Genomic DNA, 19,283 nt, shown 5'->3' on the forward strand with positions numbered 1-19,283 from the left:
GGCAACTGTTACCATTGCTCTTCATTACAGTCTAAATTGCATATAGTACCACCAAGGGAAAGAAGAGAGGCTTTGCCTTACCTTGTTTTATCTTTGGAAGATCTGTAGTTATAAATTGAACCAGATTTTCTGAAATGACTAAGCACTTTTAATGAAAATTCTACTGTGTCTAGCTTTTTTAAATTTTGTCAGGAAGATGAATATATTCATATTTTTCAGGATATTCCTTGCCTCTAAGCTATAAAAGCATCTGTAAGGCATTCTGTGACAAACTATTCTTCACTTTGAAGGGATGCTTATTACAAAACCAAGAAGGGTTTGTTTTTTTCAGAGAACTGAGACTAGGCTTTTTTTTTGCCTTTTTATGAGGGAAGAAAGGAGGGATGACATTTATTTCTATTCATGACCATTTGCAATTTATCTGATTCTTCTTCCAGTTTGAAAGACTTCTGTTTCAAGCCAGGCAAGTTTTCCTACACAGGTATTTCCAAAGAAATCTAACGTGTGTGTCATGACTCCCCGTTCCCTACTATTTTTTTAAATATAAACAGATAATTTTTGGATTTTTGGTTTGAAATATGTGTGTGAGAGGTGGAAAACCTCATTGCTTCAACCATCTGGTATGCTAATTGTCTTTACTGAGCACACCATTTCCATAAATACTAGTGAATATAAAATGCATATGGTCTAATGGAAAATATCACCAAATAAGACCATATCATACAGTAAAAATGACTATATGCAGAAAAGGAGAGAGGAGCACATACTCAGTTTTAAGTGTCAGCTTCTGCAATGGAGCCCTGTTCCTGAATTTTGATGTAGAAAATCTTATGTTGGAGAAGCTGAACATGTATTTGTAGCCTGAAGCCCTAGGACTGATTGTCATGCTAAATAAATATACAACCACTGTATATATTAATGTTCAAACCAGAATAAAGAAGATGATGGGTAGAGCAACATGCTGTAGGTTTCTTCTCAACTGGCATAATGTAATAAATGACTAATGGACAGTTGCATTACCCTCTTTAGAAACCTGACGTTCTTTCCACATTTAGCATACTGAAAAAATCTAGTCTTTCTTCCTGTTCTAGTGCAGAAATTTTGGGTTATGTTTTTTATGAGAGTAACTTGCACTGCAGAACAAAGAATGAAGACTGCACAAAGTGTAGAGCACTAAACTTCGAGCACCTAAGCAATCAGACAAGTCCACAATCTTCAGACATTTCCATTCCTTTATGCACAGGGAGAATTTGGTACCCATGAAGACATTGTCTGATTGTAGCTGAGCAGGAAGCTGCTTGAGCAGGCAACATTAACCCAGGACGAAAATGCAGAGGACAGAAAAGGGTGCTTATGGGCATTGGTCTTAGTACTGGCATTGGTGTTTCCTTCCAGGGCTGGTTATACACTTCGAAGTGGACAAACTTGGGTAAAAATCAGCAGAGGTATCGGGAGCCACATCCAGGAATGGGATTTTTACGCTGTCCCAACCAAAGGCACATTTTATTGCAGTGGTATGACCTCCTCCTTCTGGTCCTGTGGATTTTGTATTGTCACCTTCATGGCTGCACACCTTCAGTGGAAGACCTGTCCTCTCCAGTTTGGAGCTAAGGCACTCTCTGGAAATACGGCTTTGAATCAAACCAAGAAGGACAACTGGTTTCCCAAGTGCTTAATGCGGTCTACTAATCCTGAGATTGTTAAACAGAAAGAACAGCAGAGGTTCTTCTGTCATATGTTTGAACCAAAACAATGAAGTCTGATCTGCTCTCTGACCTCAGTATAGAGTAAAGTGTGATCTAAATCCAGAAAATGGGTAAGATCCCTCTGGGGACTTAGACACAGGAAAAAGTAGTTCATGAACCCAAGTGAAAAAGATGGTGGCATCCTTAGCTCTACATGGAAGTTCCAGGTGGTTTAAAACTCTACTAACAAATCTCAGATATGTGAATACTCAAGTAGCCCAGAATATTGTAGACTGTGTTGCTGAACTAAAACACCAGGTGTGTCACCTGGCCTCACCTGACGTTCCTAAGTCCTTCTGTGGATCTGGGCCTACATTTACAGATACAGCCAGTGGCAGGGAACAGGTCTTCAGGGTGGTGTCTTGGCACTCAAAGCAGTGTGACTGTGATAGCTACACAGTCTGCTTTAAAGCAGCATTTAATTTTGGTGATTCACAGCCATGGTGCTTATAAAAATATTATTCTGATCTCTTCCCCTTCTCTCCATTTTCCTCTGAAATTGATAAGAGAATAAAGAACATGATATAATATTTATCTGTCACAGACCACAAAATAATTTCAAAGTAACACCAGATTTTATATCTATAAATCTCAAATATTCATTTTCTTTGTCTAGTTATAAAATTGTTTTGTATACAAGAAACAATTCACACCGAGGTAAACTTTATGAAGAAATTGTAACACTGCTTTAGTACGTTGCAAATGCTCCTTTAGAATAACTTGCACTGACTCGTGGAAGATCTTCTGTGGATGACTGGTTCCTCATAAAACTTTGGTAAGCAGGTCCCAGCTGGAACACGAGCAGCACCGCGCTGTTCTTGCTGCTGGCGCAGATCATCAAACAGATCCCCCGGACGCTCCCCAGTGTGGGCTCGGGATCTGTCTGGTGGTGGTCATGGAGACAACATTGTGGGAACCAACGTTGTAGATCAGAGTCAGTGTGAAAAAGGCTATGTAAATACAAGAAGAATACATAACTAAAAATGTTTGCTAGTGCATAAATGTCTTAGATTTCACAGCTTAATTCCTATTTAAATTCTTGCATTGCAAGTGGGTGATTTTCTCCATCTGATACAGTTATAGATCTTCCCTTAGAGGCTTTTTCCTGTGGCAACTGCAGACTGAGTCTCTGTCATCAGGCTGAGGTACGAGTTCCATTCCATCCCGTATTTCAGGTTTGCTGGCTTGGCGTTTGGCATATTTCTGAAATATGTAAACAACATTTAAGAATGCTATAAGCACCAACGTGTAATTCATGAAACAGAATTTTCCTCCTCCCTTCCACTAACAAACTTGCCTTTATCCAAGCTCCTTATGTCATTGTTTACAACCTGTTTACAAGGTGTCTTTATAACACACCTGCTAATAGGCTACACTGCCTCTGAAAACCTCCTTTAATGTCTTCCCCTGCCCTACTACTAATGGTAATTTGAATATTGTCATTATTTGTGCCCCTAACCACTTCATGCAGATAATGCTGTCATTTTTGTACACTGAACAGTTCCAAACTTCATATCAAGCTGCTGAAGCCAAGGTCTAACTCTGCACAGCAAAACAGGAAAAATAATCTAGTACTTTCAGAGAACAGAAACTTCTTTCACTAGAGATTTGCATCTGGTAGGGAAGCAATGACTATCTGGCGTGCTTCACCCCTTACCACCCTACCGGCCATATTTCTGGAATTTCTTTACCATGTATTCATTGTTTTGTAATGCAGCAGAGTGGCACATGAGGGGCTAAGTACGAAAGGAAAAAGGAATAAGGTCGTGGACAGATTATCTATTAGAAACCACACACCAAGTGACACTGAAAACAGGTCTGACCATGGTGATGGGGGCAAAAAAAATTATATCTGATCTGTAAAACAACTATTTTGTGAGGTTGTCTCTTCAACAATGAAGCAAGTTTTAGCAAAGCTCCTCACACTGATGTCCTGTAAATAATATGAACCATGTCTGCTGTTAAGTAAGAACTGAATATGAAATTTGTAGCATTGGTAGCAACTGAGGTAAAGTAATAAAGTGATCTATTGTACTAACCTGGAGCACTTTATAATAGTAGCAGTAAAGCCTGTGAGGCTGAAGTAATTCTCTTGCCACTAGCTGTCCTTCTTTAGCAATTTTTCTTGCTTCTTCATTATTTTCCTGGAAAATTGAGACAAAACAAATGACCAATAGAGCAATCGGCAAGTTACTCAAAGCCTGGCTGGCATTAGAAGTTTTATTAAAGGAGCCATTCAAATCTGCAACTTTATGTGCAATTCCTGGCAGACTGCAACGGCACACTTTAAATTGCAAATTTTTTAAAAATACTGGACTGCTTTTATGGTCACAACTGGTACCTTAGGGCTGTCAGTAACAACCCTCAGGGATAATTGTACCATTTTGAAAACTCAGTTTATTACTGCTCTAGTGTTTTGTCCAGTCCACAAGCCTCTTCAAAATAAGGTCTGACATCTCCCACACATACTTAGTTTTACAGAAGACAAAGCTGCAGCTGTTGTCCTCTCCTATGCAACACAATTAAACATCTTCCTTTTAAAAACAACTCTGCTTGAATTCATGTACTTAGTTTCAAGTGGCTTAGGTCTCTATTTCAAAGCTTTTCATATTCTCATCTGATTCTTTATAGAGAACTACAGTACTCTCAGAACAAAAACTTCTATGTTTTTACACCGAATAGCCAAACTCAAAGCACAAATGGTGTTTTCAATCACACAATTGTACCAGTTTGTTTGGCTAGAGAATTCCAGCCTCTTATTCTGAGCATGTTAAGAGAGCAGTGATTTTTTGTACATTCAAACAGAACATGCAATGACTTCTGTTGTAGTCAGGACCTAAAACAAAGCAGTCGAATTAATTTAAGTAGCATTTAGGATTCTGGGCGTTTCTTTGAAAATTACCTTCATTAGTCAGTATGCTAAGGTTCTGACTCATGGAACACTTCTGCACATACCTAAAATGAATTCTTAAGTATTTCCCTGAACAGAGATGGTTACTTGAATGAAGGCCTTCTCATCTTATACTAACAACAAAATGTACTTCCTTTATCCCAGGATCTCCATAGAGCTCATGCAAAATATATGTGTGGAAATACAAAGACAAGAGAGTATTAAGTTGTCTATGTGTTCTTTTATCACTTTGAACTTGAATTAGTAATGGAACGTACCTTAGCCCATTTTATTTTCTCTAGCAAGTCCTCTAAGTTTCTCTTAACTGGAACATAATGTTTCCATGGTTTTAATCCAATATAAAAGTGTTCATAGTACTGGGAATCTTGCTTCAATACTAGGCTGTCCCCCAGCAAGAGGTAAGGAAACCTGTAAGCTGCTACAGTCCCGTCTACATTCACTTGGTATTTGTACTACAATAAGAAAATAGAGGAAAAAAAGGTGAAATACTTGGAATCAGAACACTGACTGTATAAAAGATTATTTTCACAGACAAGACATAACTGTGTTTATTAATTCTCATCTTCAAACCTGTTTTAGTGTTAAGCAGGTGTAGCTTCATGGTGTCCTGGCTAACAAAATGGCAAAAGGATCTGTTTTCAAGGCAAGACTGACAGTCGGGAACCTGCGTGTCCCACGAACTGCCTAGTGGGTATTCCATTAAAGTGTCCTGGGACAGAGCAAGAGGTAGAGCTGGGAAGGAAGTAAAACTAACCTATACTTAAATTCAAAAAGAGCACATATATTCTAACTTGAAGTTGTATTATTATGTAGAATAATCTGAAACATATAAAATAGATATAAAACAATCTGAGACATTATACTCGAAGTAACCATGAATGTAGCACTCTGGCAGATGCTCTTGGCTGCTACAGCGTTTCTCATATATTAACCTCTGGAACAGGATTTGCATTGCTGTAAATTACAATTGCTTTTCACAGGATTCTGTCCCCTTTACTTTTTATACCTCTGTTGCAGTGGAATTTGAATGTTAAAGTGCAACAAAAACACCTGTCTGTTTTCCTAACTTGTTACTGCAACAGCTTTGTGACATCCATAAGGTACTTCCAATAGACACAAGCTGTGTCCATTGATCTTATATTTACCCCAAATAAAAGAAAACCAGATGGTGAGAAATGGAATTTCTCAATCTATTAAAACCAACCAACCAAGCAAACAAAACCAAACGAACACAACAACAACAACAAAACACAAACCCAAACACAACAAGAATTCTGTCTAAGTGACTCCATGAAAAAAGTACAGTGGCTTTCTTCAGAACTGTGTCACACAATGATTTTGATTACAGGTGCTCTGTCTACCCCGCATGGACCAGTGTTCCCAGTGTAGCATAATTGTTTTGTTTGTTGAACGGAATGAGCAAAACTAAGCCTTGTATTTTCAGTTGGTAAGAACATGACAGCAAAATTAATTCAAGATTGTAATTTGCTTGCTACCTTAAAGAAGTCAAAGAAGCCCATCAGTGGAACCTTTCCCAGCTCTTTTTCTTTTTCTCTGAAGAAGAAATATCCTGTTATTCCAGCATCTAGTAGTTCTGGATTTTCCTTGGATAACTTGACAAGATGGAGACGTTCTTCTCGGCTGTCTCGACCTCTAAATAAGGCTTGCTCAGTTTTGTTTTCCCACGGTGGGCCTATGAGCATTGAGTAATAAGATAAAGGCAAACAGTAATGAAATGTTCATGATATGTTTAGTGCAAATAAGGAACTTGTTTTGACAGTGGCATTACACTCAGAGACATGGTAAAACAGGCATGATTTTACCTGAGTCCATAATCACTTATTAGTCATAGGGGTTTAATTCCCAGTTCTGGCTTGAATTTTGGGATGAGAAACTGAGTCACTTATTAAAGGAAAAGCAAAGAATTGCCTTTCCACTCAACAATTTTATATTTAAATAACCTGAACTCTCTTGAAAGCTACATAAGGGATTATAATCAAATTATGTAAGTAAAATACTAATAATTAAAGTAGAGCTCCATCTATAAAGCCTACCACAATAACCAACATTTCTTTAGTAAAATTCACTTCTGTTACCCAGCAATTTGGTTAGGTCTTTGAGGAATCACTTAATGGTGACTTAAAAAGGAAAAAGTGGCTATGGCTAATGTGTCCTGAAGATACTTAGCAAGAGCCTTAAAGTATTCATCTCTGCTTACTGCCTGCTTTTAAAAGCATCAAATACGTCCTTCTTTAACCTTCTGCTGGAAATTTCATTAAAGGACCCACTAAAGTGGAGTAGGCTCTTATCGTGTCCTAATGGGAAAAGCAGCTGTACTAAATCAGTAAACATGCCTTGCTTCAAACTGATAATTTAATTAAATACTAATAAAGAAAAGAGAAACTGTGGACTAATCAAATACCTCCTCACTCAAGTTTTACTCCTTAGGTATTGATCACGCCATTTATCTGATACCTAAGTATTCATGAGTATCCTGGTGTGGGGGGAAGACACCTGTCAGTAAAGCCGACTCTTCCTTCAAAGCTGGAAAAACAATTCAGAAGATCCCACTTTGGGCTACTTTTTCATACAGACAATATTTTCTTGTTTGAAAGAGGCTGCAGCGTAGTACTAGTTTACTGCTTTCAGGATTAAACGTCATATTTATGTAAACAGAACACTGGACCACATCACCATCAGGAAAATGATTACTGTTTGATTAGAAGGAACATATTGAAGTCCCTCACTGAGGAGAAAGGCCTTTAATTACATTTACGTTTCTTTTGACAGGTCACAGTAGCTATCTTCTGGATACCTTTAAGTTAAAATTCACCATTATTGTAAACTGAACTTCTTAATTTTTGGCTCTAAATCCATATTAAACACCTGCTTAGTAGCAGAGTTGGAAGTGTTCACAATCCATAAAGACTAACCTGCTTGTATTAAGAGACTTCCTAAGGCAGTTGTGAACTGGAGACTTTAACACATTATTTGAATGCAACTTGCTTTGATGGAATTTACAAATTCTCTTTTGAAATCCACGATCACCAATTTACCTGTATTTCCTTGAATAGAAAGGAGATCATTTGTGACACCACGTAGGGTCTCAAGAGTTGAGTGGGTTACATCATACGTTGGAAGGATGATATCTCTTGAATCCACTGAGCCACACCATGAAATGACAGGTATGGGACCAGGTGTATCATTAGCTTTCCGATACTCAACTGGCCAATCTCCAACATTAAGATAAAACTCCACATCAGGAAGACGAACCTAAATGTATAGCCAAGGAAGGTAATAAGACAAAGACAGAAGCTGTTTGTCACTCCTACTTATATTCCTCAGTTCTCTTATGTTATGCGGAATCAATAAACCTACAAGACAATATAAGCTGAGCTTAAGGTATGAACGAATTTCAAGTTTCTGCCCTGCAAGCAGGTATGAAAGGAACATTCACAGAGGGCAGGGAAAGGAGCGCAGCCTTCCTAGCAATTTCATTGCTGTTCAAGCCCCACACGTTGGGTAACGCCTCATCCTTAAAGATACACTGTCACCTTCATGAAAAAACAAGTCAAATCTTACTTCAGGAATTATGAATCTGAAGATACAACAACAAATGCAGTATTGCCAGTCTTAAGTGATCAAAACCAATACCTTTCTTGCCAGTGACAGGAGCATTTCATCAGAGAACATTTTGAAGTCTGTATACTTCCCTAAGGAACGACGGTATATATGATTATTGAGAATAGTGTAATGAACGATAGCACCTCTGTTTTGACTGAACTTTGCTGGGATTTCCTTAAGCATTCGCTGAAGGTCAATGGTGGGAAAAGAAATGAAGTCCTTTGTAATCTGAGGTTCTTGGGATGGACAAGACATAATGTTCTGCCATATCTCAGGGTCCTCTTCAGGACAGTCACAATATTCATGATAAACTGGTCCTACAGAAAACAAGGCATTGAGAGTTCATATTTGTGATTCTACATCAATCATAATCCCCCAAGCACATGGGCAAATAAATGTAGACGTTACTGTGGCCTAGCATTTTTTATTCCCCGTTTTCTAATGTTTTCCTCAGAAATCATCCTCCATATAACATTTCTGGGATTTAGCAGTGTCATTGAGAAAACAGCACCATTATTCTCTTTTCAGAAATCAGTATAATAGGGGTTTTGTTATCAGGGTAAAACTAATCTGCAAAATGAAGCTCCATCATTGTGCTACCTGTCAACATCATAGAATATTCAAAATTGTACTAATTGCCCACAGCTACCAAATCTCCGGTATTATAGTTTCAATTTTAGCCAAATCCAGAACTTTGATAAAGTAGTCACTACCTCTTGCATAAGGTGTTTTCTTTAATGTATAAACAACTGTTATTTCTGTCCTTTTGAGGCAGAGAGCTTAGGTATAAGCAAGAGTCTTACAGAGTGTAAAAAAAAGCCCTTACTTCATAGACTTCTAATCAAAACAGGCTCCGTCATGTCATAGTATCACGGCTGCTGGCAAATGTGCCCCAGCAACAAGAAAGCATATCACTACCTTGAGGGCTCAGGGTAGTTTTATTTCAGTTTGAAGACATTTCTAAGTTTGTGTTTAGGAAATTCTACTAAAGCAAACAAACAACAACAAGAAAACGTCCACCACCATCATTACCAGATTCTGGTTAGAAGTAGTAGTGGTGAGCTGAAATAAGACTCTCCAAAGAAGTAATTTATATTCTCTTCTGCCTTGCTACACAGCTGTCCATTTGAGAGCAAGAGAAGGAACCTAACGCAACAGATCTGGAATGAGAGAATAATTTGCCTTGTTTTCCCTGCTTTTAAATAGTTCTTCCATACTATAGACCTGCACTGAATTAAACCCTGCTAATGGAAAGCAAGCTAAAAATTGCCTGGATAAAGAAATACTGTATTTGTTGTTATGAAGGATCACAAATTTTAGAAATCACAGACATTTGAATTATAAAGTGTTGGGAACAGCACAAACTCCTTGATTTGCAGGTAATATTTTCTACTTCAGATAAAAATAACACAATGTTTAAGTGAAAACTTGCTTGAAAACAATAAAAATACAAGCCTTGATCTCTTATTTCCTACCAAAGCTAAAGAGATCCACATCCTTATGCAAGAGGGAAGAGATGTCCAGACACGCCACCTTAACGTCAAGAGGCCACAGTCTACATGCTTATACATCTAGGTCCTGTAGCTTAGCAATGTATAGAGACTGTCTCTGCTTACTTCTCTGTATAAGGAGAACGTTTGTGAGGAGACTACACGAACAAGGGCAAACCAGCCTCTAGTTTCCCACCTCTTCCTCTAACTGTAAATCAGTCCATAACATTTCTGTAGCCACCATCATACATTACATTAACTCAAAAACTTCCCTTACCTTTCAGAATATAAGGAGACTGAGCTACATGCTGATCACCATAAAGTATCTCAATTTTTAACCCTTTTCTGACACTCCCATACATCCGATACCGCATAAGAAATGTGCCATCATTTCTATCCAAAGGGCGAGGAGTGTAAATTCTGGTGCCTTCTTTTGGAGAAAGTGCTTTAATTGCCACTTTAAACTGTGTTTTTCCTGACAAGAGGAAAATAAAAACAGATAAAAGCACTTTAATCTATTAGAATCACATATATGAAAGAAAGGTGACAGCAAACTCCATGGAATTGAATTTAACTTTGCACTGGAAATTTTTTTATTACACCAAGTTGGTAAAATTGATTTCCAGTGATGGAAGATCATCCTACCAAATTTTCTTGATCATCACATACCTAATAAATGGAAAACCTGTAGATGGAGATAAAAAGTTAAGTATGATCAGTGATAAATATGATAAATGATAAGGCTAACAGTATTTTGAAGCAAAGATTAGTTTAATATTAAGTTTTCAAGTCAGCGCTCTGAGGAACAATCGTTTCCTCTAGAGTAAGAGGGAGGAAAGTGAGTTAAAATAACAGGAGAAAAGAATACTTGCCAGCTGGTGGAAAGGCATGCAGGGGTCAGATACAAACTGTTCACCTTTGGGCTGCAGCTGACTGTCTTGCACATTTAAAGCCCCAGCTGCGGAAAAGCAGGGATAAGAGAATGGTAACAGAAATGTTTCCTGGACATCCGTCTGACCTGTGCTTAAAGAGATCACCAGCAGTTCATTGTTAATGCACTGTGACTTTTTAACTGGGCATGGAAAATTTTGTGGACAACATGAATATGCATGAACATAAATCTGTCATGTTCCCTTATTCCTGTCACAAATGGTGATCATCAACTTTATTCTTCAAAAAGGAGGGGGACAGATTATTCACAAAATGTTATAGTCCAACCACTACAAACCAAACAAATGTAATTAATGTTACCACTAGATATTATAACATTCAGAAAGAAATGAAACTGAAAAAATCCAGTCTGAATGTCTTCCAGCAGCACTAAAAGACTGAGATATTACAGTTATCTCTATACAGTCCAAATCTTAACATACTTTACATCCACAAATAGGACAGTGATAAGCCACCAGTGTGGTATATAATTACAAGAGTCATTTAATGATCAATCATGTCATTCTTAGAGCACTGCATCTTGAAATTGGATTCAAGTGAACTACTGTGCATGAGTCTCCAGACTAAACTAGGCAGAATCCTTATGATTTCAGAAGCATATTTCCTGACAACAGATGTCATACCTATTCAAACAGAGAACTGTCACCCTGAGTAAATCAGATTCTTCCAGATACTGTTGTCAGAGTGGATCCCTCTATAAATGAACATATGGTCAATGGTTGTGAGCAGACGCATCTCTCAAGGATGAACACACCCTCTCTTCTGCTTTGTTTTTTAATGTAAGACTATAAAACGTAGATTATTTGTAATCAGCCCTCCATTTTCTTACTATTCTAAGGCCATGCCAGCTAAAGATACCAAGAAGCCAGTCACAATATGCTCATTTGACAACATACTGAGGAAATAAAATAAGCATTCATTCTTTCTTGGAGTGCCAGTGTGGCAAGCAGCACTCACACTGACTAAGGGATGCAGAAAATTGTCTTTGGCAGCCAGCAGATCTATCATGAGAAGACCTAGTTTGACTAAGTATCCATCTAGAATGGTTTCCAAAAGTGCACTTCTGACTTCCAAGAGGTAAAGGAATGTTAAGGTTGCTCCAGAGACTCGGTACTTCCTTTTCAGAGGAGTGATGGGTGGACACCCCCCTGCCTGCCTAGGGGGTGGGCTGAAGAAACATTAGCTGTTGTTATGCAGTGTAACATTTCCTTGGGCAAGTCCAAGGACAGCTCAAGCACTGCTAATAGACTTAAACTCCAGAAGAATTTCTGTGAGGGGTATATTGGTTTAGATCTAAGACCATCACAGCTTTGGATCTCTACAGCTTGGGTCTATGTGAGTAGAACTGACTCAGACTGGCTCCCTATTTGGGAGCTCTTTGACTTGTTTTCGTATATCTGCAAGCAGTCATTATCAGAGAAGAGGCAGAAAAGTATGGCTTTGCCCCCTTCATATATTTTTTCCATTTAGCTACTGATGACGTTTCAAGATGACATAAAGTAGAACCACATTGATAATGTAGGAATGGCCGTATGATCACAGACAATTGACCTTTAAACCAAATCGGTATCTTGCATCACACTGTCACTAGCAGAGAAGTGCAAGGTAGTAAGAACAAAGAAAAGACAGAGGAATACTTTTGAACTTACTGCCTCGCCCTTCTAGAAATCTGCAAGCAAAGGACTTGAAAAATCACAACTTGTATACACATAATTTTAATGGCATTCAGTGTTCCATGACTGCTTAATCCCCCATTTGCACATTCTGGTACTTGTTGTATCAAAAACATCCTAAGTTATTTTTCCAATATGTTATTATGTATTACAGAGAAGATACTTGTTTCAAAACTTCTGTCTGATAACACAAGAATTATAGGCATCAAAGGAAGTTATGGGAAACAAGGAATTATAGTTCCCCATTTGTTTTCTCCTCCTGGAATCATCCTGAATCCTGTAGCCCATTTCAAAACTGTCCATGAGTCAGATATCCAGAACTATTCAGAGTAGTCGGGTTATTTCTAAATATATCCTTCAGCTCTTCTTCACCCTGTGCAAGATCATGTTGTACCATGCAACACTTAATAATGGAAACATGATGGAAAAACACAGAGTAATGAGAATCGTAGTACTGTTGAGTTTGGGAGGGACCTCTTGAGATCATCTAGTCCAATGCCCCTACTCAAAAGAGTCAGCCTAAGCAGGCTCTCCAGGACCGTGCCCTGTTGAGTTTTGAGTATCTCCACAAATGGAGACTCCACAATCTCTCTGGGTAATCTGCTCCAGTGTTTGACCACTCGCATGATAAAAAAAAACCAAACCTTTTTCTTCTCTTCAGATTGAATTTCACATGACTTCTTCCAGTCTTTAAGAACCTCTCTCATTCATTGTAATCTTCCAAAAATAACCAGAAGTGATCTCGCAGTGACGTTAAGCAGCTCCCTGGGCACTTGTGGGTGCATGCCATTGTCCAGATTTTTAAGTGTTCCCTAACCTGATCCTCCTCCACCAAGGGTAGGTCTTTTTTGTGCCAGACTTCCCCTCTGGTCACAAGGGCCTGGGATTCCTGAAGGCTGGTCTTACCAGTAACAACTCAGGCAAGGAAGGTATTTCGGTACCTTTTTCTGTGTCATTTGTCACCAGGTGCCCTGGCCGATTCAGCAGCAAGCTCACATTTTCTCTAGATCCCTTTTGCTGTTGATGTACTTGTAGAATCCTTTCTTGTTGCCTTTCACAGCCCTCACCAGATTCAACTCCAGAAGAGCTTTGGCTTTCCTAATCTCACCCCTGCCTGATCAGACAGCATCTCTGTATTTCTCCTTGGTCACCTTCCCCTGCTTCTACCTCTTGTGCACTTCCTTCTCCCTCCATTTAGTCAGAAGACCCTTCTTCATCCCTACAGGCCTCCTGACATCTTTATTTGATTTCCTGCAGGTAGGGGTGGACCATTCTTGAGCGAGGAGAGGCAAGCCTTGAATATCCAGGAAGCTAGGAAAGCAACGGGAAAGGACTTCTTCAGAAGAAAAAGACTATTGAGATTTTCATTCTTCACAATGACTCTGAAGGAATTAGACTTCTCTTGGATTTGGATTACAGAGAAAATGAACAAATGACAACGAGGATGGCACTGCAAAAGCTTGACCCCTGTGGTTAAGGTTTGGGAACACTTCTATTAAATGAGAAGGACAACATACTCAGGTCTAAGACAGTTGGGACAGCATTTTATTAATTTTTGGTTTTATGATCCATACTTTTATGGCCGAAGTATCTGCTTTTCACTCTACCAGAGGGAAGAGACTTCAGAGAGTCTGAATCTAGTACCAGCACAAACACTAAGACTGTGGTAAGTCTTTGGAAAGGCTTGAGAAGAAAATGTCAGGCAGTTGGTTTCCTCATAAATGGTCTTTTGCATGAACACAGTGTGGAGCTGTAGTCCAAATAAGAGGAAAGACACATATTTCCAAAGGTGAGTAACAATTTCTGTTCCTCATTCAGCTAAATCCTGCCAGATGTCTTAATGCAGGAGTGAGACCCCTCCTTTTGAATTTGGCAATGGATTCCATGAATGACTCTCCCGGAGGACCGAACATCTCTGCCTCTAAATGTTACTGCCGGTCACAACCAACTCTTCCAATTGGCTTAAAAGCAGCCAACAACGCCAACTGTCCTCTCCCTATGACTATCACAGAGTAGTATTTGGATGAAGCAGCCTTGGAATCCAGAGCATGTCATGAGGTAGGACCGCAAAGAAAATAGTTTCCTGTTGATATTATGTATTTGTCTCTTTCTATCCATTTTACAAAACAATGTAACTGGCTATAGAGCTTTCCTACCAGAGAAAAATTTTTCAGTTATCATAAAAATGAGTGAATATTGAGAAACCACAAGTTAAATACTACTGAATTTGTTCTCCTTGTCCTCAGCTGCAGGAAATAACTAAGTGGGTCTCTGTTCCACGCTGGTTGTGTAGTTACCCCTCTAGAGACATGAGGAGCTCCAGATCTACCCAAAGATGTTTTAGTTGGTGGCAGTTTGGATGCAGGAAGCATCTGATGAGGGAAGAGTGACCTGATAACAAAGCTTTCTGAGAAAAAGTAAACTCCACTGAAAGGGAAGGGAAGAAAAGGGAGACTTAATATTTAATGCAAGTACAAATCATTCACTGGAGGCAACAGGATTTTTGTTTATGATTTTCAACGTTCATCGCATAATGGGGACAAGGTCTCTAAGTACTACCGCAGTATTTAACAGCTTTTTGCTGACTTCTTTTTTTTAAATTGGAGGAAGGTGAGCATGGTATTTTCACTCATATTTTTCTGTTTCTCTCAATCCAAAAAAATTGTAAAAGAAAAATGTGTCCTTGTTGAATCGCCACCACGAGTACTTTTGTTCTACCTGAAAATCTCTCTGGGACAGCATTTTAAGTAAAAATTAATATTCCAATCCTGAAGAGAGACTAAAATACAGACACAGTCAAAAGAGGATAATTTTAAGAAACCGAGATGATGAAACTTGCTTTATGCAGGGATTTTTTTCTCTCTCATATGGTTTGCAAAAGAGGTATTCCATGCATGGACGAAAAGGTGAAGAAATGCAGGGATGGAAAGGGAGAAAAGGCAACAAGGTATTGATTCATGCAAACTGCTAGAGAAGATCAAAACACCTGGTCACCTATTTCTGACACCGCAAAGAGAAACAAAAAGATCAGAAAACAAGTTTTTTTCCTCAACTGTTTCTTGAAATCATTGCTGGTTCCTTTGCAGACATAAACTGGTGCAACAGTCATTAAAGAGGCAGTTGAACAAAAGAGGTTCACTCAGCAAAATGGGCTCCTTTGAGCAGCATCTGCTGTAACAGAGTCAGACGTGAGGGCGTATATCCAGGGACAAAGAAACATGGGTTGTGGTGGGACGTTGGTGTAACCATCAGAAAAGCCCAGGCATCATGGTCAAGAGAAGACCTAAAGGGAGGTCCTGCAGTGCTGCAGGCAGCAAGGTGAGCATGGCCAAGATACGCTCGGCTTAGCTACACTGAACGGAGTGCTGGGAGGAGTGTGACTCTTCTCCTGGGAAGCATCTGGTAAAGCCTGCTGGAATACCTGGGAGGCCTTGAAAATATTTGTCAGCAAAGTATGTAGATGATCTGAAAAGCAGTTAACAGATGACATTGTCATGGTCAATCATACATAGAGACATGGTGGGCAGTGGTTAAACATGGGGGAAAACCTATCAGAAACGAAGGATAAAGGGATGCAAGCATCCAAAGAAAACATCATGAAGTTTTATATTAAAAGTAAGTTCTGCATTTTCGGCAGTGATTTTTTTAACTTTTGGAATACTTATTCTAGTGAGACTGAACTCTACATCATTTGACTTCTTCCTAAAAAGATGAGTCAAAGAGTTACAGCGTGGAGGTCTAAAGTATTGTGTGGTATACAATGGTGTACGTTAATTCTGGTGATTAGACTTGACACTCAGAAAACTCATCTGTATTGAAAATCTACCAATTATCCCATAGAAGTTTCATGCTGCATATCAGTAAGTACTGTCCTACTTGACTGAAATTCTAATCCATACAAACCAGAATTTATTAATAGATTAGGACAAGTTTTACAAATGGGAAGCCTTAACTGCTCTGATCGCAGTATTCTTGTTTGTGCAATGGAGGTGATAATGTGGATTTATTCAGCTATCCCAGCAGGGATATTCTGAGATGTATTTAGCTTATATCAAAAGCAGTGCCTTAATAAATATTATTAACTGTAATTCTTACTGACATTTTATCAATAGAATTTGAACATTTAGAATAATTTGAAAACTGACATCTATAGCCCGTGTCTCTATGAGTACATTAAACAGGCTCATGCACTGGAACATGATCAACTGTACTGCTAAATTCTTAAAGCACCCTTGGCACTCTCCTGAATAACTCTGGGCACAGCTCAGCAGTTGACACGGGCAAAGCCAACAGCTCTTCCCTGTCAGCAGCGCCTATCAAAGCCTCGGTTTGGAGGCTACAGAACATCACGGTATGAATGGAGACTGCTCTGTGCCAGAAGGCAGGAGGACCTGGAAATACTCCCAAATACACTGAATTTATTAATATAAATACAGACATATATAAACACACTGAGGTCAGAATTAGGTTCTCAGTAACTGCATCCTATCAGTGTAGCTTGTAAGACTCAAACTAGTGTCAGGATTGAATTGAGTTTGACATCTTTCTATCCTTAGCAACCTGTTGTTTGAACGCAAGGCTCTCCCTGCACGGCTGAAATCAGTGAGCATGCAGTCGCATTCTCCAGTGCAATGACAAAGCTGTGCTGCAGCCCAGCACCAAGTTGCAACAGCAGCTGCAGAAAGGCCAGACCTGAAGTATCTGGGGTTCTGCCAGACGGAAGACAGAACCTGTGTAATACATGCCTATTCTTTCATTTCACAAGCAGCAGTCTTCTCACCACAGCACACAGAAGCTGTGTATACTTGGTAGATATCTTCTCAGCACCATCTATGTGAATAGTAAATAATCCAGAGCAAAATACCCAACTCTACCTTGTAGAAACTAGCAACACCAGATTCCCACTGGACATCGACATCAGGGTTATCTTCATTATGAAATCCACAATGCAAGTTATTTTTAGTCTAAATTAAAACCATTAATATAGAGAGAACATGTGGAATTAACTTGCAGTTTAAAACAGCCGACTGGCACACAACCCCTGGACTGCAGGACCAAACCCCAGCTCCCTGCTCAGAAGAAGTGTCATGGGAGATTTTGTGCTTGTGCTGGGCAAACCAGAGATGAAAATCACTCCTTCCTAGCGGAGCAACAGTAGGATAACGGAGCCCAGAGTGCCGCGCTTACCAAGACAAAAATGTAAATCAACTGGTGTGTGTGCAGCGTTAAAGATAACCACGTTAGCACTTGTGAGCAGGGTGCTGGGATTTCTTTCCATCCACTAGCTCTGGTCAGCATTGGCTTGTTTTGAGCTTGTTAGTTGTTGCTGTAGAGCACACAGTGTTTAGAGGAGGCGGTGGGTGAGGGGCAGAGCTGTACGGAACGAGGCTCCCGGCTCATGGAGGTCTGACCATGTGCGCCGCTCACCGCCGGACCTGCGTGTCCCGGGCCATGCGGGAGCGGGCGGGATGCTGAGCGGGGCCGGGGGGCAGCCAGGGGCCGATGCGGCACAGGGAAGCGCTCGGGACGGGGGAAGGAGAGGAAGAGAGAAAGAGGAAGAGAGGAAGGGGAAGAAAGAAGGAGAAAGGAAGATGGAAAGGGAAGAGGGAAAAGGGAAGGGCGGGGAAGGGCTGGGCAGCTCCGACCAGCACCTCCGGGAAAGCGGCAGCCGCGGGCAGTCTCCATCCCGCGGGCACACATACGTACCTGGCGGGGAGCGGGAGAAGTTCCGTCCGTCCGGGCTGACCGCCTGGATGTAGAAGTACCGCACGGGCAGCGTGAGCCCCGCGTTCAGCCCGGGGCCCCACACCAGGCTCCGCTCGGCGCTGACGGGCTCCGCCGCCTCCGCCGGCCGCAGCAGCGGCAACGCGGCGCCCAGCAGCAGCGGTAGCAGCCCGCGGCTCCCCATGGCCCCGCCGCCGGGCCCCGCTGGCCGCGCCCGCTCGGAGCGGGGAGCCAGGGCCTCCTCCGGGCCTGCGCGGCCCCCGCCCGCTCCCCGAGGCAGCCGCCGCCCGCTCCCCGCCCCGCGGGGCGGCCCGCCGGGCCTGGGCAGTGCCGGGGTAGGGGGGGCAGCTCGCTGCGGGCCGGGCCCGGCGGCGCTTCGGCTGCGCTGCGGAATACGGGGTGTCCGGATCCCCGGGTGCCCGCGGGGCTGCGGCCGTGGAGGGAAGGAGGCAGCGGTCCCTGGGTCCCAGCGCAGTTCCAGGGTCTGGCTCCGTGCACCTCCAGAGAGCTGGGGAAACAGAGTGAAGCTGGTGGGAGAGCGAGGGATGACCCGCAGAGCCCTTTCCTCGGGTGCGCTGAACCCAGCGTTCTCATGTCCTCAGAGGTTTTCTTTCCCTTCTCTATGGGCGCTGTGCGGGCCAAACCGTGATTCTCCCCTAAGCAACAAGTTAACTGTGTTTTAGGATACAATTCAGCCGGCAGCTGAACAGCTGGTCTGGAACTTAAAGAGAAAAACAAACAAACAAACATATTTGTCTGAAGCTTATTAATTGTTACCACCTGTATCAGCTTGTGTACAGACAGAGATGCCTGTAACTGAAACAAACACAAACCCAAACCCACCACCAAAAAAAAGGCAAAAACCAACCACACCATAATTTAATATTCCTCCTCGCTGTTTCTAGGATTTCCCACAGTATTTAAAGGGAAGGACAGAGTAGGGACCCTGTTCATGTGTGCTGACACCCAGCACCCCATTCCACTGTCCCAGCACAGACCAGGCACGCACCCACGTTACAGAGCTGATGGTGCTACTAGGGCCGGTGGGCAAGATATGACAAGTGGCCCTTGTCAGTGGTGTAATGTACAGTGATGAGGAAAGGGGGATCATGGTATTCTTCTCTAGAAAATGTAACAACAAAGTAACTTCATCTCCCTTATGAGG

General features: G+C 41.1%; 1 protein-coding gene across 3 annotated transcripts; it reads right to left on the reverse strand.

Moving 5' to 3' along the window:
- Positions 1-2,301: 2,301 nt before the first annotated feature.
- Positions 2,302-18,391, reverse strand: POGLUT3 (protein O-glucosyltransferase 3). 3 transcript variants are annotated; one of them, XM_021286288.2, is made up of 9 exons: positions 18,101-18,240; positions 10,643-10,728; positions 10,048-10,245; positions 8,311-8,597; positions 7,713-7,929; positions 6,153-6,349; positions 4,914-5,108; positions 3,785-3,889; positions 2,302-2,948 (listed from the first exon to the last, which is right to left on the reverse strand). In XM_021286288.2, exons 3-9 carry the CDS (start codon positions 10,142-10,144, stop codon positions 2,823-2,825), a joined length of 1,224 nt encoding a protein of 407 aa, XP_021141963.1. In that variant the 5' UTR covers positions 10,145-10,245; positions 10,643-10,728; positions 18,101-18,240; the 3' UTR covers positions 2,302-2,822. The 3 variants fall into 3 exon arrangements, with proteins under 3 accessions (XP_021141963.1, XP_064905020.1, XP_021141964.2); XM_065048948.1 differs by lacking the exon at positions 10,643-10,728 and having other exon boundaries at positions 18,101-18,390; XM_021286289.2 differs by lacking the exons at positions 10,048-10,245; positions 10,643-10,728 and having other exon boundaries at positions 18,101-18,391.
- Positions 18,392-19,283: the final 892 nt, after the last annotated feature.

This window comes from Columba livia, chromosome 1 (assembly GCF_036013475.1).
Source record: "Columba livia isolate bColLiv1 breed racing homer chromosome 1, bColLiv1.pat.W.v2, whole genome shotgun sequence".
NCBI classification, from domain to species: domain Eukaryota; kingdom Metazoa; phylum Chordata; class Aves; order Columbiformes; family Columbidae; genus Columba; species Columba livia.

Bases quoted from the DNA above. Each gene is read 5' to 3' on its own strand.
- POGLUT3 (XM_065048948.1), bottom strand. From the start codon at position 18,302: ATGGGGAGCCGCGGGCTGCTACCGCTGCTGCTGGGCGCCGCGTTGCCG. The intron at 6,350-7,712 runs GTAAATTGGTGA...CAATGCTCATAG, and splicing joins TTCTATTCAAGGAAATACAG to GCCCACCGTGGGAAAACAAA. The intron at 3,890-4,913 runs GTACGTTCCATT...TCAATTTTCCAG, and splicing joins AGAAAATAAAATGGGCTAAG to GAAAATAATGAAGAAGCAAG.